This window comes from Tilletiaria anomala (genome assembly GCF_000711695.1).
Source record: "Tilletiaria anomala UBC 951 chromosome Unknown K437scaffold_95, whole genome shotgun sequence".
In the NCBI taxonomy this organism is placed as follows: domain Eukaryota; kingdom Fungi; phylum Basidiomycota; class Exobasidiomycetes; order Georgefischeriales; family Tilletiariaceae; genus Tilletiaria; species Tilletiaria anomala.
In genome coordinates this window covers 1-25,503 of record NW_013546927.1, presented here as the reverse complement: position 1 = coordinate 25,503, position 25,503 = coordinate 1, and the positions used below count along the sequence as shown (strand labels likewise).

The 25,503-nt window shown below is 53.4% G+C and overlaps 9 protein-coding genes and 1 non-coding gene across 10 annotated transcripts; 4 read left to right on the top strand and 6 right to left on the bottom strand.

The window, feature by feature from the left end:
• Positions 1-125: 125 nt before the first annotated feature.
• K437DRAFT_258774 (guanylate kinase) lies at positions 126-1,452 on the top strand. The gene is made up of 3 exons (XM_013385824.1): positions 126-257; positions 343-730; positions 819-1,452. Exons 2-3 carry the CDS (start codon positions 562-564, stop codon positions 1,391-1,393), a joined length of 744 nt encoding a protein of 247 aa, XP_013241278.1. The 5' UTR covers positions 126-257; positions 343-561; the 3' UTR covers positions 1,394-1,452.
• Positions 1,453-1,715: 263 nt separating this feature from the next.
• K437DRAFT_t49 lies at positions 1,716-1,818 on the bottom strand. Its single transcript has one exon. It is a non-coding gene; the product is annotated as a tRNA-Val (tRNA).
• A 142-nt stretch (positions 1,819-1,960) lies between these two features.
• On the bottom strand, positions 1,961-4,925 carry K437DRAFT_295922 (P-loop containing nucleoside triphosphate hydrolase protein). Its single transcript, XM_013385823.1, has 2 exons — positions 3,247-4,925; positions 1,961-3,181 (listed from the first exon to the last, which is right to left on the bottom strand). The coding sequence occupies exons 1-2, from the start codon at positions 4,807-4,809 to the stop codon at positions 2,060-2,062; spliced, it is 2,685 nt and encodes an 894-aa protein (XP_013241277.1). The 5' UTR covers positions 4,810-4,925; the 3' UTR covers positions 1,961-2,059.
• A 223-nt stretch (positions 4,926-5,148) lies between these two features.
• On the top strand, positions 5,149-5,644 carry K437DRAFT_258772 (DUF1242-domain-containing protein). Its single transcript, XM_013385822.1, has 2 exons — positions 5,149-5,218; positions 5,313-5,644. The coding sequence occupies exons 1-2, from the start codon at positions 5,216-5,218 to the stop codon at positions 5,472-5,474; spliced, it is 165 nt and encodes a 54-aa protein (XP_013241276.1). The 5' UTR covers positions 5,149-5,215; the 3' UTR covers positions 5,475-5,644.
• Positions 5,645-5,661: 17 nt separating this feature from the next.
• K437DRAFT_258771 (gamma-glutamyltranspeptidase) lies at positions 5,662-8,107 on the bottom strand. The gene is made up of 2 exons (XM_013385821.1): positions 7,485-8,107; positions 5,662-7,398 (listed from the first exon to the last, which is right to left on the bottom strand). The coding sequence occupies exons 1-2, from the start codon at positions 7,899-7,901 to the stop codon at positions 5,797-5,799; spliced, it is 2,019 nt and encodes a 672-aa protein (XP_013241275.1). The 5' UTR covers positions 7,902-8,107; the 3' UTR covers positions 5,662-5,796.
• A 4,654-nt stretch (positions 8,108-12,761) lies between these two features.
• K437DRAFT_227564 (ATP-dependent DNA ligase) lies at positions 12,762-15,202 on the bottom strand (the record flags this gene model as incomplete). Its single annotated transcript, XM_013385820.1, has 6 exons — positions 12,762-12,842; positions 12,929-13,350; positions 13,419-14,664; positions 14,732-14,885; positions 14,951-15,016; positions 15,084-15,202. The coding sequence occupies 6 exons, from the start codon at positions 15,200-15,202 to the stop codon at positions 12,762-12,764; spliced, it is 2,088 nt and encodes a 695-aa protein (XP_013241274.1).
• Positions 15,203-16,395: 1,193 nt separating this feature from the next.
• Positions 16,396-20,599, bottom strand: K437DRAFT_250265 (RecF/RecN/SMC protein). The gene is made up of 5 exons (XM_013385819.1): positions 20,355-20,599; positions 19,854-20,276; positions 17,772-19,790; positions 17,034-17,707; positions 16,396-16,964 (listed from the first exon to the last, which is right to left on the bottom strand). The coding sequence occupies exons 1-5, from the start codon at positions 20,520-20,522 to the stop codon at positions 16,583-16,585; spliced, it is 3,666 nt and encodes a 1,221-aa protein (XP_013241273.1). The 5' UTR covers positions 20,523-20,599; the 3' UTR covers positions 16,396-16,582.
• A 1,640-nt stretch (positions 20,600-22,239) lies between these two features.
• K437DRAFT_258768 (uncharacterized protein) lies at positions 22,240-23,242 on the top strand. The gene has a single exon (XM_013385818.1). It carries the CDS (start codon positions 22,343-22,345, stop codon positions 23,165-23,167), a length of 825 nt encoding a protein of 274 aa, XP_013241272.1. The 5' UTR covers positions 22,240-22,342; the 3' UTR covers positions 23,168-23,242.
• A 215-nt stretch (positions 23,243-23,457) lies between these two features.
• K437DRAFT_192045 (uncharacterized protein) lies at positions 23,458-24,672 on the bottom strand. The gene is made up of 4 exons (XM_013385817.1): positions 24,375-24,672; positions 24,210-24,307; positions 23,865-24,128; positions 23,458-23,785 (listed from the first exon to the last, which is right to left on the bottom strand). The coding sequence occupies exons 1-4, from the start codon at positions 24,563-24,565 to the stop codon at positions 23,748-23,750; spliced, it is 591 nt and encodes a 196-aa protein (XP_013241271.1). The 5' UTR covers positions 24,566-24,672; the 3' UTR covers positions 23,458-23,747.
• A 414-nt stretch (positions 24,673-25,086) lies between these two features.
• On the top strand, positions 25,087-25,402 carry K437DRAFT_270067 (uncharacterized protein; the record flags this gene model as incomplete). The annotated part of the gene is made up of 1 exon (XM_013385816.1): positions 25,087-25,402. A coding segment is annotated over one exon (316 nt), but the record flags the coding sequence as incomplete, so codon positions are not given.
• Between the last annotated feature and the right edge of the window lie 101 nt (positions 25,403-25,503).

The following is a 25,503-nucleotide window of genomic DNA, read 5'->3' as shown; positions in this document are numbered from 1 at the left end:
GGTGTGGGCTCGCTGGCCAGCTTGATTATGTAATTTAAATGCCCTTGGAGCTCGTCAGTTTTTGGTCAATCGAGGATTGAGTCTCGAGAGTCTGGCCCCTTCATTAATCTCCAACGACAACGGCAGCTGCGCACCTCACAACTCCCACCAGTGACCTGTGAATACAATTTCTTTGCAACAGCCAGTGAGCGTTCTCATCGGCAGAAACACGAAACCCTGTTCTGATCGACGGAGACTGAGGTGAACGTGCTCCTACTGTGAGTAACTTTGATGGAGCAAAGGCGGAGAAAAGGGGGCTAAGCACTCTTAAGCACCGCTCATTCGCTCTGTTTGTTTCGACAGTCTTCTTATTCTCTTACTCTTACATCTCCTTGACTGAAACACGGGGAATGCGAGCCGAGATCGTCTCTCTAGCAATTTGAACCTCATATGCTTCTTCGCAAGTCTCTCATTGCATCTCTTCGACATCCGTGCACCCTTGCTTGGACCACGAACACGTCCCCTTTGATCCAATCGCATTCCTTGCTCAATCCAGTGCTGCACTCTTTCTCTGCACGTAATATGGCCTCCAACACCACTTCCGGCGCTACTTTGACGCCCGCAAGCAGCTTGAATATCCCAGCAGACAAGCGGCCAATCGTCATCTTTGGGCCATCTGGCGTCGGAAAGAGCACCCTGCTCAAAAAGCTATTTGCCGAGTTCCCAAACCATTTTGGGTTCAGCGTTAGCCGTAGGTATTACGGCTTGCAAAGTGTCAATTTTTTTTCCTTTCTCCATACTGAAGAGTTGTATCTGTGCTTCCTTGTTCTTGCTGCCAGACACGACCCGTGCGCCTCGACCAGGCGAGGAAGACGGTGTCGCTTATCATTTCGTAACGCCCTCGGCATTTGCTTCTCTGGTTGAAGCTGGTGCATTCCTCGAGCATGCATCCTTCGGCGGAAATTCCTACGGCACGACGATCCAAGCTGTCGCCGACGTCTCTACAGAGGGCGTGCGCGGCAAGTCGGGGGACACGCGCGCGCGGCGAGCCATCCTGGATATTGACGCACAGGGTGTACGCATCATCAAAGCCCAGCACATCGAAACACTCTCGCGCCCTCTTTTCATTTTTCTCTCGCCACCATCGTTCTCGGCGCTTAAGCAGCGGCTGGAAGGCCGAGGGACGGAGGCACCGGATTCAATACGCAAGCGACTCGGTATGGCGGGAAACGAGCTGGCGTATGCCCGAACACCAGGCGCTGCGGACGTCGTCATTGTCAATGATGACGTCGAGCGGGCTTATGGACTGCTCAGACTGGCATGCACCGGAAAGTTGAATCAAGGGGGAGATCAGCTCCCTGCGGAGGAAAAGGAGCTGGAAGAAGAAGCGCGTTTGGCAGTGCAAGTGCAGTGAATCCGTGTCCATGTACGAATACCGAAGTTGCTTCACACCATTTCTACATCCTTAACCATGCTCTCGTGGGGCCGTGGCTAGATGCCAGTCCATACAATGCAGAGCAATCGCATGTGGTTGAATTGCTTGAGCGCAAAACTTCATCATAATGTTCCCCAATCACCTTGCTGGGGCACAAATTTACTTTCCCTGGACATGCGCCATGGCTGTGTGTTCTTGACTTCAATTGCAGCAAATGGATACCACGGAGCGGAATATATAAAAAATAAGGATGGGTTAAGCAAGTAACAGAATTAGAAGCCTGCAGTTGGAAAAAGTAAGATGCTCGAACCCGGGTTTGAACCGAGGACCTTTCGTGCCACTTTGGGTGCTGACACAGCAACATAACTGTAAGACGAATGCGCTGACCACTGCGCTATCCGAGCGAAGCTTTCAATGTGACGTTGGATATATTGATTAAGTAATATCATTCCAAAACACAAGCAATCTAGAACCTTTCGACTTGTCTCTCCTTTCCCGTTCGCCCTTCAATCTGGCTCACTTTGTTATGATCAACGTCTAATTGGTGTGGAATCTTAGCTTCGATCTATTGACTGCGGAAGGTTAACCGGAAAAGCAAAGTTGTCTGCTACATGTGGGCTTGCGTGTCTCCGTACCAAAAGCCCTCTAAACAACTGTGAAATGGACTCGCATGTTACCAACCCTCGAGGGCCGCGTCAGGCGCACGCGAGTGCGCCTGCGCATGATGGTATTCAAGCCCTTGCGCAACACCAGCACCTGTGAGGGTGCCTTGGTAGCCGTTGCGACCGCTAGACTGCCGCGCGCAGAAGCTGGAGCTGTTGCAGCAGCAGCAGCAGCAGCAGTGGACGGTGGCCGCCCGATGCCAGCGACTTTGATACCCATTCCGTTCGCAGCTTGCTCTTTTTCCTCGTCCTCGTACAGAGTCCAGAATTGGTGCTTCCCACCACGGGCAAAGAGCTGGACTTGAGTTTCTCCCTTTGCCGCCTTCTCATCCAGTAGCGCATACCTCACGCTGCTGCCAGGCGTGCTGTACATTGCATCGAGCAGCCGAGCTTCCAATATACGACGAAGCCCGCGCGCCCCTGTGCCTTTCGAAGCCGCCTGCTTGGCAATGACACGCAAGGCAGGACTCGTAATCTTAAGCATAACTTCGCTCGCAGCGAAAAGAGCTTCATACTGCGCTACCAGCGCGTTCTTCGGCTCGACGAGCACGCGCATGAGGTCTTGCTCGGAGAGCTCAGCAAGCGATGCGACGATCGGTAGACGACCGACGAACTCCGGAATAAGACCGTACGTGTGCAGGTCTTGCGGTTCAAGTTCCGTTTCCGCCTGAATACCCTCTACAGTCTTGCTAATTGCATCCGCCTGGGACTGACTCTGCAGTCGCTGAATGCGCTGGAGCACGACCTTGTCGAGACCGACGAATGCGCCAGAGAGGACGAAGAGGATACCGCTCGTGTCGAGATGGTACGTCGATTGTCCACCGCTTGATGACGAGCCGGCTGCTGAGCCGCTCGCGCCACGGCGCCTGGGCAGCGGCTCAAGGGTAGCTTCGCCGGATAAGCGCTGGTGAGGCGGCCACCAAGGACCAGCAGCTGTGCTGTAGGCCGAAGAGGCGTCTGAAGAGGACGCAGCGGCAGGCTTGGCGCCAGACTTGTCCGTGACAGTGATCGTGGTCCCTTCCAAGATGCGGAGGAGGGCTTGCTGCACACCTTCGCCGCTGACATCTTTGGAAGCAGAATCGCCCTGTCGTCGAGCCAATTTATCCTGTCGCATGCCCAAATGTTCAGGCAACATTCTCACATGAAATCGACAATCAATGCACAGCTCACAATCTCATCAATGCAAACAATGCCCTGCTCTGCCCGCCCTTGATCCCACCCGGCAGCAGCAAGCAGCCGATGCCCAATCACTTCTACATCTTCGCCCACATAGCCGGCCTGCGTCAGCGGTGTAGCATCGATGTGCACATATGGCACTTGGAGTGCCTCGGCCAGGCTTTTCATGAGTAGTGTCTTTCCGCTACCGGTGGGACCGATCAGCAGGATGTTCGACTTTTCGAAAAGGCGCGGCGGTGGACCGGATTCAAGCGGCATCCCAGGAGCGGCAGAGGCCACCTGTCCTTCTGTATCCCCGTAAAGACTTTCCTCGTCTTTTCGCTTCGCCTTGCTTTTGTTAGAAGTGGATCCCTTTGGTGAAGATAGCGAAAGCGGAGGTGGAGGTGGAGGCCGATGTGCGGAAAAATAATCGAACGAAGTCGTTGACGGGGTCTCTGTGACCAAAGGAAACTCATTCACATCACGCCTCACACCGCTTGTCTGGCCAATGTAGTCAGTGAGCATGTCCTGATGCACCCTGGCTTCCGCCGCTGCGAGCTCTGTCGGTTCGTTGGCGCTTGCTTTGAAGGAAGCTCGGGTCGAAGACAACGCGCGTGAAGATACGCTCGCCGTTGGCTTCTTAGTCCGTGACGTGCTGCTCTTTGTGGTGGAACTTCTGACGATTTCCTCGCCTTCAAGAGCAGACGAAGACTGGCGTGCTAACCGCTTCTCTGAAGCGGCGACTGCAACCTGAGCCTTGCGCCGCTCAAGCTCGACCCATTTTGCTTCTTCCTCGCGACACTTGGCCTGATAGCTTTCCATAAGCTCTTTCTCGTACTGCTGATCCTCCCAGCGCTCTCGCTCTAACTTCCTCCTGGCCCGGATATAGTGGTTGTACACGGCAACGCTGAGGATCTTCTTGGCGCGAGTTTGCCCTACGACATAACTATCCAGGTGAGAGACGAGTGTGCGAGGGTTGAGCAATTTGGACCACGATTCAGACGCCACATTGGCGCATGATGCGCGAGCGATAAAAGGTTCAGCATTGGGGGGGACCGGGGGATTGCCGCTTCCGCCGGCATGTGCGGGCTGTGGCCGAGATCCAGAGGAGGATCCAGCGCTGGAGGCCACAGGCTGAGATGATGCCTGTATCTCTGGTTCTGTGCGAGAACCTTGCACCTTCCTTTTCTCGGAACGCAAAGCATGGCCAACTCCCGCGCGTGTGCTTCCTTGACTGTCCGGCGTTGTGGTCGCATCATTGCTCTTGACCGCGGACGAAGGTGACGCTCTCGCCGCGGCGACTTTTGATGCGGAGCTGCATGAAGCCCGGCCGCCTTGCGATTGAGGCTGATACTGATGAGACTGTCTCAAAGCATTAGCGCGGCACCTGCAAGACGCTGAAATACTTCTAGAGCTCAACTCTGTGGTAATGTCAATTGCTGCCGCCCATCGAACAGAATCCCAGTCTCGTGGTGATCTGGAGCTGAGAACGTGCGTTCTCCCAGGTAGGATCACTGCCAGCGCGGCGACTCGCGCAGGATGGCGCAGCGAGCTTGCCGACACTTTTCTTGCGCTCATCTTGACGCCAGGAAAGCTCTAAAGGACTGTAGGCTGTTTCCGTGGAGGGGCGATGTGCTGGTAGTACATAAGCAGACAAATAGGTCGAGAAGACCGACCTTCAATCGACTCAAGCAACAACATAACGCTGTGGGGGCCATGACCTGGTGAGCCTGAGCCGCGATGCTGTTCTCATGATGTCCGCAAGTGTGCAATCGACCCGCGCGCGAAATCTCTCAACCAGTGATGGGTCTGTGCGCGATGAGGCCAGGTTACATATTATTACTCTTTCCTAGTAGGCAATCCGTAATTCCTCTTGCCTTTGCACCTCCATCTCTTCCTCCAACCTCCTGCACCGACAGCAGAGCGAAGAAGGGCAAGGCTGTGAGCTCGCAGATGCGATAGCGAATAATAGCACGCGACAACGATGGTACGTGCTGCGCCACCCTTTCTTCGCCTTGCAGTAGAGTACAAGACGTGCTCTCAAGCTTAAGCTAACCCTCTCCTCTCCACATCTTGACCAGTCCGCTCTTTTCAACTTCCAGTCACTCTTATTGGTGATACTTCTGAGCATATGTACATGCACGTATATCAGAGCGACGGCCCCCGGGCTAGTAGATCGGAATAAGCAGGGATTCCTGGGCCTCTTCTTCAAAGGCGCACGGATAGGTGAGTCGTCTGCATAAGGTTCCTTATGGCCTGGTGTGGACTGCCTGCCGGTCCTCATCCGAATCACTCATCCCTGGCGCCGACCTGCACCCCCCCTCCGCACAGGCGAGCGACTGTCACCGTATGCGTCCCTAGCCTGTATCGTCATGGCCTGCTATCTGATTTTCTGAGCGTCTAAAAGGCAAACATTAGGCGCTACGCAATGTTTCGTTTCCGATTAAAGCAGTGCATTACAGGTTGCAAAGGATGAATCAATTTCTATGTATCTGGGTGTGCACGTCGCCGATGGATACGAGAGGAGCGGTACGACGTCGCGCGTACCAATTCTCTTAGGAGATTTTATGACAATGCAGCAGCCCGGGCGGAGAGCTGCCTCACCTCTGCACCGCCGAGGAAGGTGCCGTTTGCGAAGCGCTGCGCGCCTTGCGCGGTTGAGCCGGCGGGTGCCGCGTAGGTGATATTATGTCCAACGCTGGTGAGATACGCGGCAGTCGCGTTGCTGAAGCCCGTCCAGCCGGGAATCTCCGGATTGCTGGCGGCCCATTCGAGCACGGTGGTCTGTGGCTGGAGCTGATCGTGCCAGCGCGGCATGGCGAGACTCTGCTGGATGTCGATCTGCCCATCGGTCGAAAGCAGGTTGAAAGCGTTGATGATGTTCGCCGTGACGATGCGCGAGCCGCCAGCGGAGCCGATGGAGAAGACGATCTCGCCTGTCTCTGCGTCCTCTGCAATCACGGGCGAGATGGACGAGAGGGGCCGCTTGCCTGGCCGGATAAAGTTGGCTTCCGTCGCGACGTAGCCGAACGAATTGACCGAGCCGGGCGAGCTAAAGTCGTCCATCTCGTTATTGAGGATGATGCCGTCCGGAGTGACGAGCAGCGCGCCGAAGACCGTGTTAATCGTCGTGGTCAGGGTGACTGAGTTGCCCTCGGCATCGATGACAGAAAGCTGCGATGTCCCCGAATCGGTGAGGATTTCGTGGTTGGCTGGATTGTATGCACTCAGCGGCAAGACCCCCGTGTCGTTGATCAGCGTGCGCTTTTTGGCCGCTTCTGCATCGCTAATGTACCGATGCTGGAGCGCATTCACATTTGAAACGAACTCCGGGTCGCCGAGGTTAGCGCGTTCGCCGTATGCAAACTTGGTTGCCTCGATCAAGCGGTGCAGTGTCAGGTTTGCGTTGGATGTGTCGTTGTACTGGTCGATTGTCTTGAGTGCGCTGAGGACGACATTGCCGCAGCTCGGCGCGACGGTGCTGAACACGTTGTACTTTTTACCTTCGGGCGTGGCTCGGGAGGTGTAGGTGATGTTGTTTGGGGTGCGCAGCAGGGCGGTGTAGTTGGCAAGGTCACCAAGCGTCATGATGCCGCCGGAGGCTTGAATGGTCGCAATCGTGTTCGTAGCAATGGCACCCTTGTAGAACGCATCTGGACCTTCCCGCGCAATCTTCTTGAGTGTCCGCGCGTACCTAGGCTTGCGGATAATTTCGTTGAATCCGACAGCGGTGCCGTTGGGGCAGTACACTTCGCGAGCGTACAGGTCCTTGCAGGCGAAGTTCGTCTTGTACGCGGCAATCGCTACGGCCATTTGGCTGGATACGCGGAAGCCGCCCTCGGCAATGGCGATCGCAGGCGCAAACAAGTCGGCCCAGGGGAGCTTGCCATGGCGTGCATGGAGCATCTCCCAGCCGCGCAGCTCTCCGGGGATGCCGACGGCCAGACCACCGATCTGTGATGCCATGCGATTCGAGTTGTTCGAGAACATCGTCTCGTTGCCCAACGCCGGCATCGTCTCACGGAAATCGATCATCTCATACTTTGCGTTCTTTCTTTTAGAGGAAGAAGTCGAGTTAGAGACGGAACGGACAAGCGCAAACCCGCCGCCGCCAATGTTGCTGTGAAAAGTGGAAGTTGTTCCGACACAAAGCGCTGCTCCGATGATCTAAATGCGAGCAAGATGACCATAGCTATCGTCAGCATTCTACTTGATCGAAGCTCTCAACAATTCTCTTTGTAGAGAGGACTAACAGCATCGGCAGCGGAGCCGCCTGCAGCAAGCAGATCGGCGCCTACGTTGGAGCAGAGGTCGACTTCAGTTGCGACGACGCCCTTGGTCCCACTCGGGCCGTGCTCATTGTCGAAGCCTTGTGATGGTGCCTTGATGGCGGGCAGGAAGGTGTTGTTCAAACTGGAGTACGTACCCGTCGTCGAGCTGTTGGCGTCGAATGTGGAGACGACATGGGGGAGCGATGCAAGAGGGTCGAATGTGGACGTTGACACTGCAGCCGAGGCAGAGGCGGGAGTCGTAGCATTGAGCGCGACGGAACCAGTGGCATTGCCAGCAGCCTGGCGCAGGCTGAGCAAGTAGGGTGCGCTGGTGTCAAGGGGAGTTGCATGGGCGGCAGTTGCTGCCAGGAGCAGGGCTGAAGAGAGGAAGTAGCGCATGATGGATACGATGTGACAGTTCACGGTCAGGCCAGATGAAGGCGGTCGGAACTCGGGAACACGGTAGATCGCTGATACCGAGGCGCCTTCTGCGGGAGGGAGAGGAAGCAAGGAAGACAGGAGGCGTTGAAGGGAAGGTCGAAGGACGGGGTTTTGCGATCGGACCGAGGTGATAGGGGCGATGCGCTCTTCTATGGGCTAAGAAGATGTGCTAAAGCCTATTATGGGATGGTGGTTGCCCATATATATATATATATATATGCTCGAATTATAGAAAAGGTACTAGCACAAGCGTAACAAAACTCCCACTATGCAGAGGCGGAAGTATGTTTCAGGAGTGTGCTACATTTGAGTGTTCCTGAGCTCTGCACTCTCGAGCCGCATCCGGGGATTTGATTAGAATTTCGTTTGTGGGTGGAACTGGCTCGGATGACCCGATCCACACATTGTGACATCCATCACCAATGGCCGGGTGGTGACACCCTTTCCGCAATTGCTTCACACACAGGCGGAGAGAAAAAAAACCATCGATTCAGCTGGCTTGATGCTAGATGACTACTGGACGCACTTGTGGATATGTACGGGTATGGCCAACAAATATGGACAATGATATAGCCAGTGTAGGCCAGCATAAGCGAGCGCAATTCGCCAGACTTCGGCTATTCGGCTTCTCAAGAGCACTTTCAATCTCATTGATATGATAATCTGATGAGCGATGGCAATATTAAACCTGGGCAGTTCCTCTCGTGCTTAACAGTCCGGTTCCTGCCCAGTCTCCTGCAAGTCTGGCTATGGCGTGATCATATCTGCTTTAGCTTTGACTGTTCCCGCTTCGGCTGCAATCCAACTGCTAAATTGTGAGAGAATTTGTGAATATTGACATATTGAATGAAAATGGAAGCGATTGGCTTTTCTTAGTTGTTCCTGGCCGACAAGCTGCCTACGGAGGCACCGAGAGTTCGCCGAGGGCGAAGCAAAAGTCGTCGCAAAATCATTCCCTTGTTAGGGTTGCTACCGCTATCCGTAGCTCGTGCGACGCACCGTCTCGCCTGGGAAGTGAACTTTCATTGCTTGGCTACGTTATCAAGAGGCGGTTCCATTCGCCGCAAGGTCTCTTCCTGTAACCAACATTGAAGAAAACCACTTTGTGACGTTGCAGCAAGTGACCCTCCCTCCCCAAAGAAGATGCAGTTAAAGACTTTCACCAGGTACATCTGAATACTTCGAATTCTCATCGTGCCCACCTTGCCTTTGGGCAAGTCCGCAAGCAGGCTCCACCGGTGCAGCCGGTGGATGCTAGACAGTGCGCAACCCAGCGCATGCGGCGCTTTGAAATGCCATGCGAACATGCTCATCGTGTGTACCGTCTACTCATTGCAGAGGATACAGCAATAGAAAGTCGCATCAATAGCTTGCACCTTGCCTTTCTTGCTTTACCTTGACGTTCTCTTCTGGTGTGAACGTCCCAGTTTTATTGGCTGGCAGTGACACGGGCCGGGAAAGCCTTTTCCAAATAGCACGGGAGTCCGTCCATGCGAGCATATCCTTTGCTCCATAGCTCTCAACGAAGGCAAGCAGCGCCGCGATTCACGGATACCTCTTGCTTGCTTCTAGTGCACACCTTCGAGCATTGAAGGGGGCCGCCGCTCGGTCTCCCCAAAAGACCCCTTTCAGGAACGATACCATTCGGGGCTGGTGGTGTTCTCTACTGCCATGTCGGGCTCGAATCTGTAGCTGCACTAGCCTATGCGAGCCCCCAAAGATCTTAAAGTCTGAAATGATGACAGAAACAGTGAGCAACATCGCGCATTGGAAGAAATTTCACCCAGTCCGCAGTTCTGCCACCGCAGAAGAGCCACTCCCCTCAGCTTCACTCTGGGCCATTCGATCTCCAATAGTCCACATCCTCGACATGTTCCCCCTGTCTTAACGATGGGAATGTATCTTGCGAGGTGCTTCGGTCCTGGACGCATCGCCGACGTCACCTCCGCTCATTGGCTTAGCAGGATAGACCGCACCGACTTCATCAGCCGGGATCCAAGCGAATTTGAAGCCTACCCCACTTGACCGGTTGCCGCATCGCCCAGAGTGCTGGGAAATGGAGAGTTACGTACATCTTCCAGTATACGATCGCTACAGAACGAAACGGCTCGTGCGACCATCAGCGCATCGCATGTACGCAAGGCGTAATGAAATGGAGCCAGTGCACAAGGTATGACTTTCTGATGAGGTAGGTGCAGGATCCACTAAAGATCTAACCTGGCAGGGAGAATGAATAACAACATCTGGAATTTCTAACACTTGCTGCATCCTGCGGATTTGGTTCATCATCGGTAGCAGAACTAGAGTTGCGGAGAGAGGCCGACGTGGAACAGACCTACCTCGAGCCTTCAATTCTGACCACACAACAAGCCCATCGCAAAGGCCGTTGATGCCAAATCCAACTTTTCTCCAGACCGAGGCTCAAATATAGAAAGAGATATATATATACCCCACACCGCAATGCAGGGGCACCAAAACAGTTTGCCGCAGAGTGCCGCCGTGTGAACACCAACCTGCCTATGCGAATATCACCCATGCCCCCACTCGGTCTTTTAGAAACTTTGCTTGGATGAAACGCACTACGCCAGTACGCCACCCATTGAATCTCCGAATTCCACTCACAACCCTTAGATACGCCCGGGCGATCCCCAGGCTAATCCACTTAGTCGAAAGGATTTCACCTTGTGCTCTCTCGTCTTCGACACATTCATATGCGGACGTTCGACATCGCCGTCCAATCCCAGCAGGTGCAGGTTTCCTCTCTTCTACATGCTTTAAGCCCTTTTTGAACGCAAATGAGCACTACATCCTGCGCGACATGTCACGTTAATATTCCAATATATCGCCACATTTTATGGACCATGACAGACTGATCAGCGGCGCTCGTGGCCGAGCCTGGGGCTTGTCACAATCAAGGAGTCGCAAAGAATCGAGATATGCCAGGATTTGGTACCTCTTTGGTCTGCCGCGTCGTTCTCCGAGGTAGATACGATAGCTTTCACAAAATGCGCTGTTCGTCTTTTGAAACCCCCATGGCTCGCTTTCCTCCTGCGCGAGCACTGGCACACCTTTGCCCAGTGGCGCTCGCAGTGTTCAGAAGCAAAGTGAAAGCTAGCTTCAGGCCACCTCGTCAGCAGTTGAGGATACGAAGTGAATAGGGCACGATGACCTTGGTCCACAAGTGTGGACGCGATGCGAGTCCAACATCGCGCGAGTCTGCGGCTGCAGATGGCGGTCAATGCTGCACAACACGAGCGGTTTTCCTCACCTCGCCTTGAAGGGGACAAAAAAATTGCAAGTCAATTTTAGGAGTTCGAATATACATGCTGGTTGTATAGCGTCTGCTTACTTCAACTGCTGTCCAATGACGCTTTCAGCTTCGAAGACGCGAGCTTGGAACTGGCTCAAGCCGCTTTGCCTACAATGCAGTCAATGAGTGCACAGGGACACCCATGCTCCAATTTGAGCTTCACTTTTCTTACATCTGCAATCATGTCGTGCGCAATCTCGTGCTGCTCAATTCGTCGGAATGGGGGGGGGGGATACAAGCGCTTGAATTTTACTGTCATGCTCTGCGCCTCTGTGACTCCCTCCTGCGTCACATCTTAGGAACCTCACCATCGTGGATTACTTGGCAGAAGGTGGAAGTAGACTTCAGCGCGTATCCAGCACTTTTATGACGATCTACCGCATAATAATTATTCCCCGTAGTTCTTTGCACAGTCGTGGATGATCAAGCACTGCTGTCCCCGAGGTGTGGGATGGAAGAAACGGCTACCTGACAGCGAGAGTTATCGAGCTGGGTTTCAAGACGCAGTCCTCGCGGCATCAGATGGTCAGGTGTTCTGGAGCGATTTTTGTCACCATATTCATGGCAGTCCGTTCACGTATTCCCGCTGGGAGGTGTTGGATGGATGCACATCAGCTCTAGCCAACGAGGCGCGTCGACAGAAGGAGCCGCTGATTGCTTGGTTTATCTTGCAAATGCAGTTTTGGGCATTGGATACCGAATGTTTCAAACTCATACAGCGAGGCCATTGATACGAAGGGAGCCTGACATTGCTTGTTCCATCTTCGTAACTCCCGGTATGTAGGACATACCATCAGCCATCTGCATTAGACTACTTAGAAGTTGCGCTCAACTCCGATTTTGGCTGGATGTTAGACGTTATCAATGCTGATCTGGCTCAATGAGGCTCGCTTCATCAATACGGTTCATTTCCCGGTCAGGATCTACGGATCCTAGTCTTACTCTGAGATTATGTGTCCGCCTGGCTGGCCGACACCTAGGACGAGCTATTTGACGCTATCGGTATCTGGAAGGCATTTGACGGGCAAATTGAATTGGCTGACGGTCATAGGATCATGTCCCATTTCGCGCCCTCGACCTTCTGAAATCATCACGCACCTTTCCCATCATCTTCAGGTTCTCAGGTGTACTTGCGGACCTAACAAGAAATTAGTCTATTCGTCCTGTCTACTTCCTTTCGCCAGCTTTTATCGCCAATTGATTCAACCCATTTCAAGCGATCTTGGGGCTCGGCAAGGGTTTGATCATGCGCTGCGCGATGATCGCAGGAAGGTCGATATAGCTCCGCGATGAAAATGGTTGATTCATAAGCGATCAATTTCTACGCTTGCTCTTGATCTGTGGTAGCTACAACAGGTTGGCCCTGCTTCGTATGATACTCATTCGCATTTGCAATCACACACCTCCAGTGTACTATTAATGTCTTCAGCAATGCTTAAGAAGTTGAAGTTCGTTTCACAGTGAAGACAGGATTCAAGATGCGAGATAGCTAGAAATATTTGCTTGAATCACCAGAAACCGTCTTCGTCATCACCACCTTTCGTCCGACCGTTGCTGACGGCTTGCTGTCTCTGATACATCTCGATGATCTGAAGTGTATATCAGATTGGGCGTGAGTTCCTCTCTGGCCCGCTCGTATATCAGCAATCGGCAAACAGACAAGACAATTGCTCACCTGCTCTGGGGATGTCGTGTCCTCAGGACCTTTATCGTCTCTCAGTCGGATGAAGCGCGGGAATCGCAGGCTGATACCACGCTGATCCACGGCGCCCTTGCCAGCCGTGTAAACTGGGCTGAGCGATAGATCGGCAGTGAGGACTTCAAAGATGACTTGGGGCTCGAAGAACACGTCCGGTTTGGCGTCGCCCATATCGTAGTAGCCCTTCTTGTTGGACAGTTCCAGAGGCTTGAGCAGCTGGTAGAATTGTAAGAGCTGCTCTTCGGAGAATCCAGTACCGATCTTGCAGATGGACTGATACGTCTCTGTATCAGCATCGTAGCATGCCAGCAAAAATGCACCGTAAACGTTTGTACGTTTGCCCTTCCCATAGAAGGCGCCCACTACGATTAGGTCAAGGCTATCGCCTGTGCCAGCCACTGAAGAGCAATGCGCAAGATGATCAGTAAAAGCAACACTAGAATCTAACTTGTCAAATTGAACTCACGATAATCTTTTTTAAGCTTAAGCCAATTCTGCGACCGCTGACTTGGCGCATACGTCGACGCGGCACCATTCAGCATCTTGACCATCAACCCCTCGCAGGAGTCTTTGACACTCGCATCAAGGAATGTCTGGATCTCCTCGACGGTGGTGCAATCCTCGCTGCGAGCAAAGTCGAATTCATTCTCGACCGGTTGGAAGTTCTCATGGAGGAGCTTGCGCCTGGTTGCAAGGTCGAGATGCAAAAGCGGCTCACCGTTAAGGTAAAGAATATCAAAGGCGAACAACTTGACTTTGACCTTGATATCCTCGACCTTGACATCCTTGCGCTTTCGTCTCGCCAACTCCTGGAAAGGAAGGAGATGGCCGCCGCCCGTCTGTGTACCACTCTCGTCGAATTCTGGCATCTTCCAAGCCACGGCCTCGCAATCGAGGCAAAAGCTCTTGACATCTTTGTCCGCCTTTCTGATTTTTGGCACCGATTCGATGAGGTCCGGATATTTCACGCTCATGTTCTCGGAATTGCGACTGAAGATGGCGAGCTGGCCATTCTCGAGATAATGCACCTGGGCCCGCTCACCGTCGTACTTGTATTCGCAGGTGAAGGCCTTGCCTTCGAAGCGGTCCAGCACCTCGCCGATCGCTTTCGTCGGTTTGGCAAGCATCGGTTTGAGAGGTACACCTGGCGTTAGCTTGCAGTGGTCACGCAAACCTTCGACGCCGTACTCGAGCAAAGCTGGTACGATCAGATCATACGATGGGAGCTCGCTGAACACGGCTCGCACGGTGGCGGTCCCTTCATCGAGCTTGGCTGCCAATGCGGCTTCGCTGAGCTTCTTGTTGACTTGCTTCGAGTAGATGATAGCCTGCGCAAGAGCGACAACGACACTCTTCTCCGCTAGGCCGATTCTGAGTTTGCCTTCCAGGGAGCGAATGAGGTACTTTGTCTCTTCACCTTGACACGCTGCGAGGAGCTTCATGATGATGCCAATCTTGCGATCCTGCGACTTATTCCCTGTCAGCTGCGCGATCTCCTTGAGCGATTTGAATACAGTCGGAACGGATAGCTTGGCCGCTTTGAACATTGTAGGCTGCTCTTGCCGGGACGCCACGGCGACGAGTCCCAAATCGCCTTTTTGCTCTAGCTCTTTCCTGATACGGCTCATCTCCCTGCCCGTGCTCTGTGCGATCGCCTTCATGAGTAAGGATTCGCCAATACCGAGCTCCAGGCCTTCGTAGTCCGGGCATAACTGCGTTGGCAAGATCGTGAATTCAGAATTCGGTGTCGCTTGGAGAAGGCAAATTAGCATTTCTCACCCTATTAATGCAGAGATACACGATCCGGAGCAGATTGTCCGGGCTTCGCTCACTGACCTGCTGCAGCAGCAGTGTCAAATGTTGCAGAATTTCAAGTCGTTTTGTCGTCGCCTCTATCTTCTCGAATGTCTCGGTGAGTGCAGAGTAAGGAACACTGTAAGGTACAGTCGTTAGCTCTTGGAAGCGCGTACACAATGAATCAACGTTGCTTGAACGCACGGGTCCCCGGCTTTCCAGCCCGCCTTTGTTTTGTTTTCGGGAGCTTTCTTGAGAAAAATGGCAGCTCTGCAGAGTACGGATCCAGTTAGAAGGTCATAACTGTCATGCTTTAACTTCTCTAAAAGCAGCTCACATTTTCTTCGCTGCCTTCTTCTCCTCAACCGGAGCCAAACCTGCTTCGTCTTCTTCTGCCTCCCCTTCCGATTCAAATTCAAAAGCACTCTCTTCTGCGGAGCTGTTGGCATCTGACATTGCTTCAATATCTTCGTCTGATGCCTTGGCTTTCACCTTGCCCTTTCTAGTATCCGTGCGTGTGACAACCGCCGGCAGGGCCCTCTGCCTAAAGCTAGACTCCTCGCTTTTTAAGGCGATCTTGGAAGACGAAGCAATGGCTTTTTGGCTGGCGTCCGAGCCTTGGCACGTAGTTTGGCCATTGCTGCTTGATGTCTTTTTCGCAGAGTCTTGTTTTTTCCTCGGAGGAGATGCACCGCCTCCTGACTCTTCGTCTGACTTTACAATTCTCCGCTTTTTCACCGTTGGTTCTGACGATGACGACCTGATCAGTTGATTTTCTGACGGCCAATGGAGTTAATGCCTTTGCTCACCTTTGTGGGCCGGGCTATCTCCTTTCTCACGGCGATTCGGTTCATATGCCGCCACCGCTGAAACTGGACTTGCACCATTAGTGTTCTCTGCACCAAGAATGGTACCAGATGCACCAGCTTCGTCAGCATGAGGGCTGACGGCATTGATCTCTGCCTTATCGCCTTCAGGGTCCTTCGGGTGCTTCTTGATTGCAACAATTTTTTTCGGTGCTTTTTCGGACAGGGCCGCTGTTGATTTTGAGTCTTCTTTGCAAGCAGAAGACTCAGAGGCTGTTGCGGTGTCTGTATATCCCTTGTTACCACCAAAGAAAGCGCTGCAGAAAGCCGAATATAAGCCACATTCTGATGTTCCGGCTGGCAACCGATAACTGCACTCACCCTAATGTACGCTGTTTGTTCATGGTTCTGAATCTGATACTGGATAGCAACCCGAGGTCTGATGTAGTACGTGACAGCACAAGAACTGCAGAATTGACCTGAGCGATCGATTGCCTTTGCCCGGGCGATACCCGCAGAGTTCTACAGACTTGACCAAAGCGAATCCGGTTTAGGCGCATAGCATAGCCCTAGTGTGCCCCGAGCTGCACTATCACGTAACGGAGGCTATGACACAGGTAAGCTGTCAGTACCAGCTGCAGCTGAACAAGAAATGTGCCGTGCCTTTGAGCAGTGTCTCCTTTCTCGATCAGACAAAAGCTGTTCATGGTGAGCCGCTAGCAGAAAGGAAGAGCGCAGTCATGACGCGCTCGCGCTTTAACTTTCTTGCGACGCGACGCGACGCGTGACGCCCGTGTGTCGTCTGTCGGCGCTCTCACGTTCCTCCACTTGGCAATATAGCATGGCGTATCACGCATGTGAAATTGGAGGGACATTCGTGAAGGCCCGAATGGCCGCAAGAGTCCTGCTTAAGACTCAGGATGCAAGAAAAAGTACATAGACTATGTTACAAGGGAACATTATGTCGGATAATAACCAAGGGAAGTCACGCTCGTGAAAATGTGCGAAACCGCAGAAAGACCAGCATGCGTCATGCAACAGCCGCAGCGCGTGCCCGAAAAGCAGTAGCCGCAGCAACCTTGCCGCCGACGTTCGGCCTCGCCGTGCCCCCGGGCGGAGCGTTCTCCTTGTCGTTGCTCTGCTCAAGTGGCATGCCACCCTTCTGTGTGAGCCGCTCCACAACGCTCGTTCCGTCCCGAAAGCGTGCTCTGAAGAGCACATTGGCATTGGTGAAGAGACCTTCCTTCAAAGAGACGACGATGAATTGTGAGCCAGAGAAGCGCGACTTGAAGAGCTGGCCAATGTGCTGTGTGTGCGACAGGTCTAGTGCCGCGTCAATCTCGTCCAAGATGTACATCGGAGCCGGTTTGAATTGCAGCAGTGACATGATCAGACTCAGTGCGATGAGAGATCTGTACGAATCAGGAAACTTGTCAGCATCTCCTTCCGGGCAACTTAAATCGAAGCCATGCAACGCTCACCGTTGCCCGCCACTCAGCTCAGTGAGCGACTGCTTCCAAACAGTGCCCAACCGTACCTTCACTTCGAGGCCTTGCGTGAGTTCTTGGCCTTCTGGAGGCTGCAGCTTAGCAAAATTGCCTGGTAGAAGCTCGGCAAAGATATCACCAAAGTCGCCGTTAACCTTGCGCCACGTTTTCTCCAATGCCTCCTTCTTGTAGCAGTCCAGCTCTTGGATGGTGTCCTCGATCTTGTCCTTATCTTTCAAGATAGTCGACATCATCTGTTTGAGGCTTTGCTCCTTCTTCTCCACACTGTCGATCATGTTCATCACCTTCGGATTGACTTTCTTCTGCAGGCCATGCTGTCGCTCCTCGAGCTTGTGGCAATCACGCGCGACTTCCTTCATATTATATTTCTTGAAATCGTACGCACCGCCGGGCGTGCCGAACAGCTCCTTGTCTGTCTGGATCCACCCGAATTGCTGCTCAAGCTGATCGATGCCTTTCTCCGCCGTCGCATAGTCTGCTTCCAGTCGTTCGACCTCGTGTTGTAGCTGCTTTACAGTCAGATCAGCGTCCGCAATGCCCTGACGCTTCTTCTTGACGGCGTTTCGGAGCACGTTGAGCTCGTCGTCCGACGCAGACTGGGCAGCTCGCTCCTCGAACAGCTGCTCTTCCAGCTTGTCCACCTCGGCCTGAAAACAGAGAGAACGTTTCAGCGAAGCTCCTTGACACTTGTGGGAAGACTGTGCTACGGACCTGCATCTCGGCTGTCTGGGCTTTATGTGTCTCGAGCTCTGCGGCCGCTTTCGCCACCATTTTACGCTGCATCTCGATCTCTGCTTCGGTGCTAGCAATCTCCCCTGCTCCGACGTCAAGCTCGAGCGCGAGCGTGCGGACCTGGTTCTGCCTTGCTTTGATTTCCGAGGCTGTCTTTTGGACCGTCGCTTTACGATCTTTGATCCTCTTTTGCAGCTCTTCAAGCTTCGACTGCTTATCTGAGCCAAATTCTTCAATCTCTTTCTCGTAGAATGTGATCTCTTCTAGCGCTTTCCGCTTCTTCTCCTTCGCCGCTTCAACAATCTTCTTGAGCTCATCAATGCTCTCTCTCGCCGTCTTGACCTCACCCTCCAGTCGAGCAGCAGTCGAGCCTTGCAATTGATTGTCCAGCAAGGTCACCTCGCGACTCTTGGTTTGCAGCTCCAACAAAGCAGGCGCCAATGCCTCAGATTTGGCCACCTCAGCCGCTAGCTCTGTCTCGCAGGTCTTAAGCTCGCGCTTGACGGCCTGAAGCTCATTTTGAACATTGTTCAGCTCCTGCGCTTTGACAAAGATCCCTCCCATGCTGGACTTGCTGCCTCCAGAGAGCGTGCCCGCTGGGTCGTAGACGTCGCCATCCAAGGTAACACTCTTGAGCTTGACAGCGCCATCGAATGTTACACGCTTGGCCGTCGCGGCATCCGCGCATATCAACGTGCTGCCAAAGACATACTGCATCGCGGTGGTAACTTCCTCCCCATAGCCAATCAACGACAGCGCAAGGTCGACTTTGCCAGGCGCGAGTTTTTGCGCAGCTCCTACCTTGGCAGCTGACGCCACGAATGCACTGATCTTATTGAGAGGTAATATTGTCACGCGCTTGCGGAGCTTGCCATTGGCGAGTAGCTGCCCGCCGGTCATCTCATCCTCGACGACGACATTATACAGCCTACCACCTGCACAAACCTCGAGAGCAGTTGAGAAGTGCGCCTTGCCCGGATCAAGTTGAATCAAGTTCGCGATGAGACCCTTGACCTTGGAACGATCAAAATCTGGTGTGGGGTCCGAGTATGTAAAATCGAGCGCAGAGAGTCTCGAGGCAATTGCATCTCTACGTTCAGAGAGGTTGTCAAGCTTGCTGGCGAGCTCTGAGCGCCGCTGACGAAGCGCCCTGCTCTTCTGATCGTCGTACCCAGTCGCTGTGATTTTGGCTTGAAGCTGATCGACCTTTGCCTTAGCGACTTCTAGCTGCTGGACGAGTCCGCTGCTCTCCTTGCGCGCCTGCACCAAGGTCTGCTCTGAGATTTTGACCTGATTCTGCATATGGTCGATCCGCATATTGCTGTGCTGCATCTCATTGTCGGCAGCGGCATCGCGAGCATGTGCATCTGCCAGACGACCCATGTACCCGCCGCCCTTGTCACCCGCAGAAGCTTTAGCTGCCATTCCAGTCGTCAGAGTCTGCAGCAGCTCTTCCTCCTTGCTGATCTCATCCAGTGCCGCTTCATGCGCTTTCTTGAAGTCTGCAAAGGCTGCAATGACCTTTTCATGCTCCTTTCCCTTCGCCATTCGAAATGCTTTCACGTCTGTGAGCGCCTTCTCACTCGCAATCATACGCTTCTCCTCTTCTTCGAGCGCGGAGATCTTAAAGTTGATGCCAGTCTTGACTTTGACTAATTCGTCCGAGAGCGCCTTGGAGCGCTGCATGAGGCATTTCAGCTTACCACCCTTGTTCAACTCCATTTCTCGCCGCTTCTCGATGGTCTCCAACTCCTTCTCGATGCTGCTGATTTGGCGCTTCAAATCGCTGGCCTCTTTCTCCTCCACCCTCCTTTGCTTCTGTTTTTGTGCGAGAGTTGTTCTGCGCTCTTCGAGACGCGCGCGGAGTGTCTTCCATTCCCATGCTTTAGCAAGGCGGGTCAGACGATCCAACTCGGAGGAAATCTTTTGATACTCGAGGAATGAACGCTTCTCCTCTCTCAGCTTATCCAGCTTTGGCGTGATCTCTTCGGTCAAAAGCTAGAGGCAGACAGAAGTATGAGATGCCTTGAAGTCACGATTACGCCTCTTTTATGCACTCACCGCGTTGATCTCCTTGACTTTTTGATCTTTCTTGGACATTGTCTTGATAGCTTTCTCTTTTCGGTCCTCGAACATCCTTGTTCCAGCTGCCTCCTCAATCATACTCAGGATCTCTGCTGGCTTCATGTTGAGCACTTTGGTAATTTTCCCCTGCATGATGAGAAAATTGGGGTTGTTGATGTTGAGCTGCACGCTTTGGAACATGTTTTGAACTGCTTGAAGTGTCGCCTTGTGGCCATTGATGAGGTATTTAGACAAGCCGCCCATGGCGACTTGCCGCGTGACCGTGATCTGAGCATAGTTCTCAAAAGAGACGGGAGACGTGGCTCGGTCGCTGTTGTCAAAGACGATCGTCACGCTAGCCTTTGTGACGCCTGCTTGGCCTCGCTTGTAGATCAGGTCTTGAAGGTTGTTGGCGCGCACCTGTGGGTGAGCGACAGCGCGTCAGCAAATGCCATGGGGTTCATAGCACGAAGAGCAAGGCATCACGCGGACACATACAGCTGAGAGGTTGGTTATACCCAGAACAAAGCAAATCGCATCGAGAATATTGCTCTTGCCGCTACCATTGAGACCGGTGATCGCGTTGAAGCTCGGGTCGAATCCAGAGACGTGCGTGCGCACCGGATACGACTTGAAGCCGTCGATGATGAGCTCTTCGATCCTCATTTTGGAGGCACTTGGTGCTCTCGGTACAGTCGGACGATCTGAAAAATCCCGAATAACATTCGTGGAGTAGAGTAACATGTTGGAGAAGGTCGATGATGTCCGTGACCTATCATACGTGGTGCGAACATGGAGAGTGCGCGTGTTGTTCGGCAGTACCTTGTCCACGCGAAGATGAGAACGCGTCGACCGCTACACAAAGTGCGCGTGTTAGAAGGTCACGTGATACTGCATTCGCAACAACTCGATTCACTCCTTGGGTTTTTGATTTTCGCACCATAAGATGTTGCTGGTTCATTCCTTGACCAGGGCTTTTCTAATATGCCAATCCTCCATCATTCCATGATGAACATCCACCAGTTCCACGTATCAAGTCGCCTTGAACAATCATGCGCAAGCTTCAACGTCCAGCTTGACCAATCGATTCGTGGCACTTTATCGCCTTGCACTCAATGGTCCCCCACCCTCGCACCGTCACCAACATCTTCTCAGGGGAAGATCCGTACATAAGATCACAGTAGATGGATATTTGGCTCACGATGTATAATACCAATATTGACCATTAGTCTATCCTTTGATGTGCATAGGCATTAACGCCACTTCCGCGCCTGATGGAACGAATTGTTTCTAGCCATACAGCGAAACAAATGACCGACAGCCTGAAATATTTCACACGTATCTGAGCGTCATTTATACCATCACCTTCGAAGACTTTGACCCTGTATTCAGCGGTAGGGGATGTGCTTACCCAAAGATACGTTGTGAGAATCAGTCTCATTTACGTATGTATCAAGAATATCTTACGAATCGGGTTTCAATCCGTTCCACGGTAAGTTATCATTTTGAGGCGATCTGGCTCGATTCTAAGGTTTCTTGATGCCAGTTCATCGATCATGTCATGCGTGGCTGAAGGGCTGAAAACCAGCCACGTACCAGGTTCGTGCGCCGTGCGCCGACCATGGCGTAGGATGTCGCCGGCCAACCGTCGGCCGTCGCCAGGAGCGGTTTTCGAAGCGTTTGGCCGCAGCGGCCAGTGTTGCCAACACAGATCGGGTTGAGCTCCCATCAACCAACAGCCTTGTCTGACATGTGCAGCACATTGTATGTGTGCAACACCTTTCTCACATCGCATAAATAGTATTCACACATCTCATTGCATTCTCTCAATGCATCTAGTCCCCAACGTATTCACTGCACCCTGAGTCCAAAAGCGACCGGCACTGATCCCACCGCTTTCGGCAATTTGGTCTCTAGATGTTGCGACCTGCCTGCCAAAAAGTGAGCCACGGTGACAACTGTAGAGCAGCATGGTGGTACATGGTTGCTCGTCCAGCCTGTCTATCACGATACGGCCCTAACTGATTTTCCGACATACGAAGAGGCAGAGAATCAAAGAGCAGCCGGAAAGTTGTGTGGTCAATGACGAGTTAAGATCTGGTGCCTCGAACAATGGCTAAGATCGAGATGAAGATCCTAGGCGTTGCCTTCACGATGTATGATGTGGAAGAAACAAGCTTATATGCCGTGCGATTTAATTTGTAAGAATTGACGGCGGTGGAGCAGGGAAGCAAATTGTGCCCAGTTGATGTAGTACTTAAAAAGTAGAGCGGAATGGGCTCGAAGCCCTTGGCAAGGTACGGAGCAAGTTATGGTACGAAAATCAACAACCTCTCATACCTTCCATCCATGCGAATGTCTTATCATGATGCTCAGCGTCAATGTCACATGCTATTCGACGACCATCATTCAGCTTTCTACCCGAATCTCATAATAAGCACAAAGAGTCTGCATAAGCGCATGCTATTCAATCGATAAGATCAAAAATGACCAGCGTCTACTCTAACGAAAGTAATCAGAGCGTCATCTCGGCGCTGCTGGTCCATCGGATCGACAGTGGCGTGCTCCTGTCGGCCGGCGACCTTCGGCGGTTACAAGCGGCTCGGAATGCATCCGAAGGGCCAGCAGCGGCTAGCAAAGCCAACTTACTGCACCCTGCGCCTATAATTGGCTCGAATCCGCCTCCTGGTTGCCCGATGCACGCCTCATCGCCTTCGTCTTCATCGCCGTCATCCTCATCACGAACCCCGGCGAGCACTGGCAGCTCCCAGCTAAAGCGCGCACTGCCAACATCGTTTGCAGCTCTTTCGTCCAAAGCATCCGGCTCGATGAGCTCGGCCTCGGGAGACGCATGCCCTGTTCCACACGATCAGCGCGATGCATACATGGCCAGTCAGGGCCAGAACAAGAAAATTGCAGAGCAGCTCAACCCGCTGAACAATATGCCTGAGCTTGCTCAAAGCGCCATGTCCTCTAAACAACATTCGTTGCTGTCCACAGAACGAACGTTATCATCTATCCCCCGATCCGTCGTGTCCCCCTCTCCGGGTGCCTCGCCATACGATGCGCCCACCCCTCCAGGGGCGTGCCCGGTAGCGCACGACGTCAAAGGCAAGGGGAAGGAGGAAGCAGTACATGGTCAAGTGTCGCACTGGGAGTACCCGTCGCCCCAGCAGTTCTACAATGCCCTAGTGCGAAAAGGATGGGAGACTCCAGAGGAACACGTGGACATGATGGTACTTATCCACAACTTCCTCAATGAGCGCGCTTGGCAGGAGGTGATCGAGTGGGAAAGGCTGGCTGGGACGTGAGTGACATGGTCAGTTCAGATGCAATCAGCGCGTGGAATTTGCTAACTTGTACTTGCACCTCGCCTAGTGATGTGTCACGCATTCAGCTCGCGCGCTTCCAAGGTCGACCAGGCACACTCTCTCCCAAAGCCCGCCTGCAGGGCTACCTCGCATGGCTGATGCCATCCAAATATTCATCCGAGCCGCCATTCGATCGTCACGACTGGATCATCCAGCGTCCTCCGCCTGCATCCGCAGCGAGCGAGTCACCGTCCCAACCGTCATCGACGGAAGCAGACCTTAAGAGCCGGCAAATCCGATACGTCATCGACTACTACGAAGCGCCATCTGACCCTGACGAAGATGAGGCTGCATTTAACCTGGACGTCCGGCCCGCAGTAGACAGCTTCGAAGCGCTCAAGCTGCGCGCTCGGAGGGTGTACGCAGAGTGGGGAAAGGAGCAACATGAGCAAGTGGGGCAGGCGCATGTGCAAGGCTGAGCCATGGCATGGCGAAATGTATCTTTTATTGCATCACCGATAGATCACCTTTTATTGATTTGGGTGCAGCCTGTCACTTTACCGATCGCGGGATTTAGGCATTACAGTCCACCTGCCGCACACGCAGCCCACAGGTCGTCTGGCCAGACGAAGTAGAGGACCAGAGGGGTCAGCTTACAGCCTAACTAGGGCAGACCGCGGTAGACAGGAACACATACCGCCGATGTGGTGAATGTTATCTATACCAATCCCTTTCCCGGCTTGTCTGATATCTTCGGTGCTCATCTTAAGCAGCCCAACCGCCACTGGGTGCTCTTTTCCTTGCGCAAAGATTGCCACTGGCGCGTTGGCCGGCAGGGCCTTGTCGGCCTCCGGTAACCGCCCGCCTGCAGATGTCAACCCTGGTGACATGATGTTTGCACCCGAGAGTACGAAGCGAATGGCACCGCGGTCTACCTGGACGCTTGGCATTATGAATGGGTCTGCAGGAATGTGGAAGAGAGTTGGAGAAAAGCTGTCTACATGATGACACTCCCAGCGAGCAGGCAATTCGACCTACTCACATTTTTGTAACAGCTGCATGGTTGGAAAATATGGCCCATCAAAGTGCTGAAAGAAGATTGGTTCTTTGTTGTGCACTAGTATTGATACGTGCTCCCGGCTACGAATGGCAGTGTACGTCCATGTCAATATCTCTGGGGGTGCCGCTCGCCTACTTGATAGCTCACCTGAATTTCACGAGGATAATACCTTCCTTTTTGGGCCAAATCTGCTCCAGCAGCACACCCTCGTCCTTCCCAAGCGTGTCAGGGTATTGTTCCAAGAGCTTTGACCGCATGCCACGCTGCACAGACGACTTCACTGCGGTCGAGGAGGCGATGTCGCCTTTGGCTGGCGAGAACGTTTTGAAGAGCGACATTTTGCTCGGAGTTCAATGCTCGTTGTGATTAAGGTAGCAACGCAGTGAGGCCCTTGAGCTGCTTGGATCGCAGGAATGTACAACAAGGCGACGTATAGAACGGAGACGATGGTTCAATCGGCAAGATCGATGGGAAGAGAGAGAGAGAGATCAGCTGCAGGCCGACATTCATCACAGCTTCAGATTTGTCCGATGACATCTCTCGATCGCATACTCAATAGACATATGTTCGTTGTTCCGCCTCGCTATTCACCCGATCACCCGTGAACAGCACTCTCATTTCATTCAAAGGCATCGTTCCTCGCAGCATATTTGCAGAGACTCTTGGGCAGAAGTGAGGGATGCAACATTTGAACTCTGTTTTCGGCGGTCCAACCGTCATCAGGGGCAAACCTCGCCTTCCGTTCATCCCCAATCGCATCTGCAGCAAGGCCACTGCGCCGCGTCGGATTGAAGGCTCCTTTACCGCTCGGGGCGGATCGCACAACTGGAGCTCGTGATTCAAGACAGATCCGCGCAAGATGTTCCCATACAGCGGCCCAGGATCCCCTCCCGGCATGAGCGCATACTCGGCGCCGGGCTCTCCGCCGGGCGGGTATGGACCCGCTGCAGCAGCTTCGCCGCCGTACATGGGCGTGACCTATGGCGGAGCGGGCAGTCCGCCATCCAGCTTCATGCCGCCTCCTGCATCCATGGCCGGGCCTAGCTCAGCAGGCGCCGGTACCGGCAGTCGCGGTGGGCGCGGCTCGCGTGGCGGGCGCGGCTCACGCGGAGGTGCAACCGAGGGCCCCAAGCGCGGTGGTCCTGGATCAAGAGGCGGACGAGGCTCGCGCGGCGGTGCGGGCAGAGGGCAGGCACGAGGAGATGGCACTGGAAGGGGTCGGGGCTCGAGAGGCGGTGGCAGAGGCGCAGCTAGAGGCGGGCAAGGAGGAGCCGCC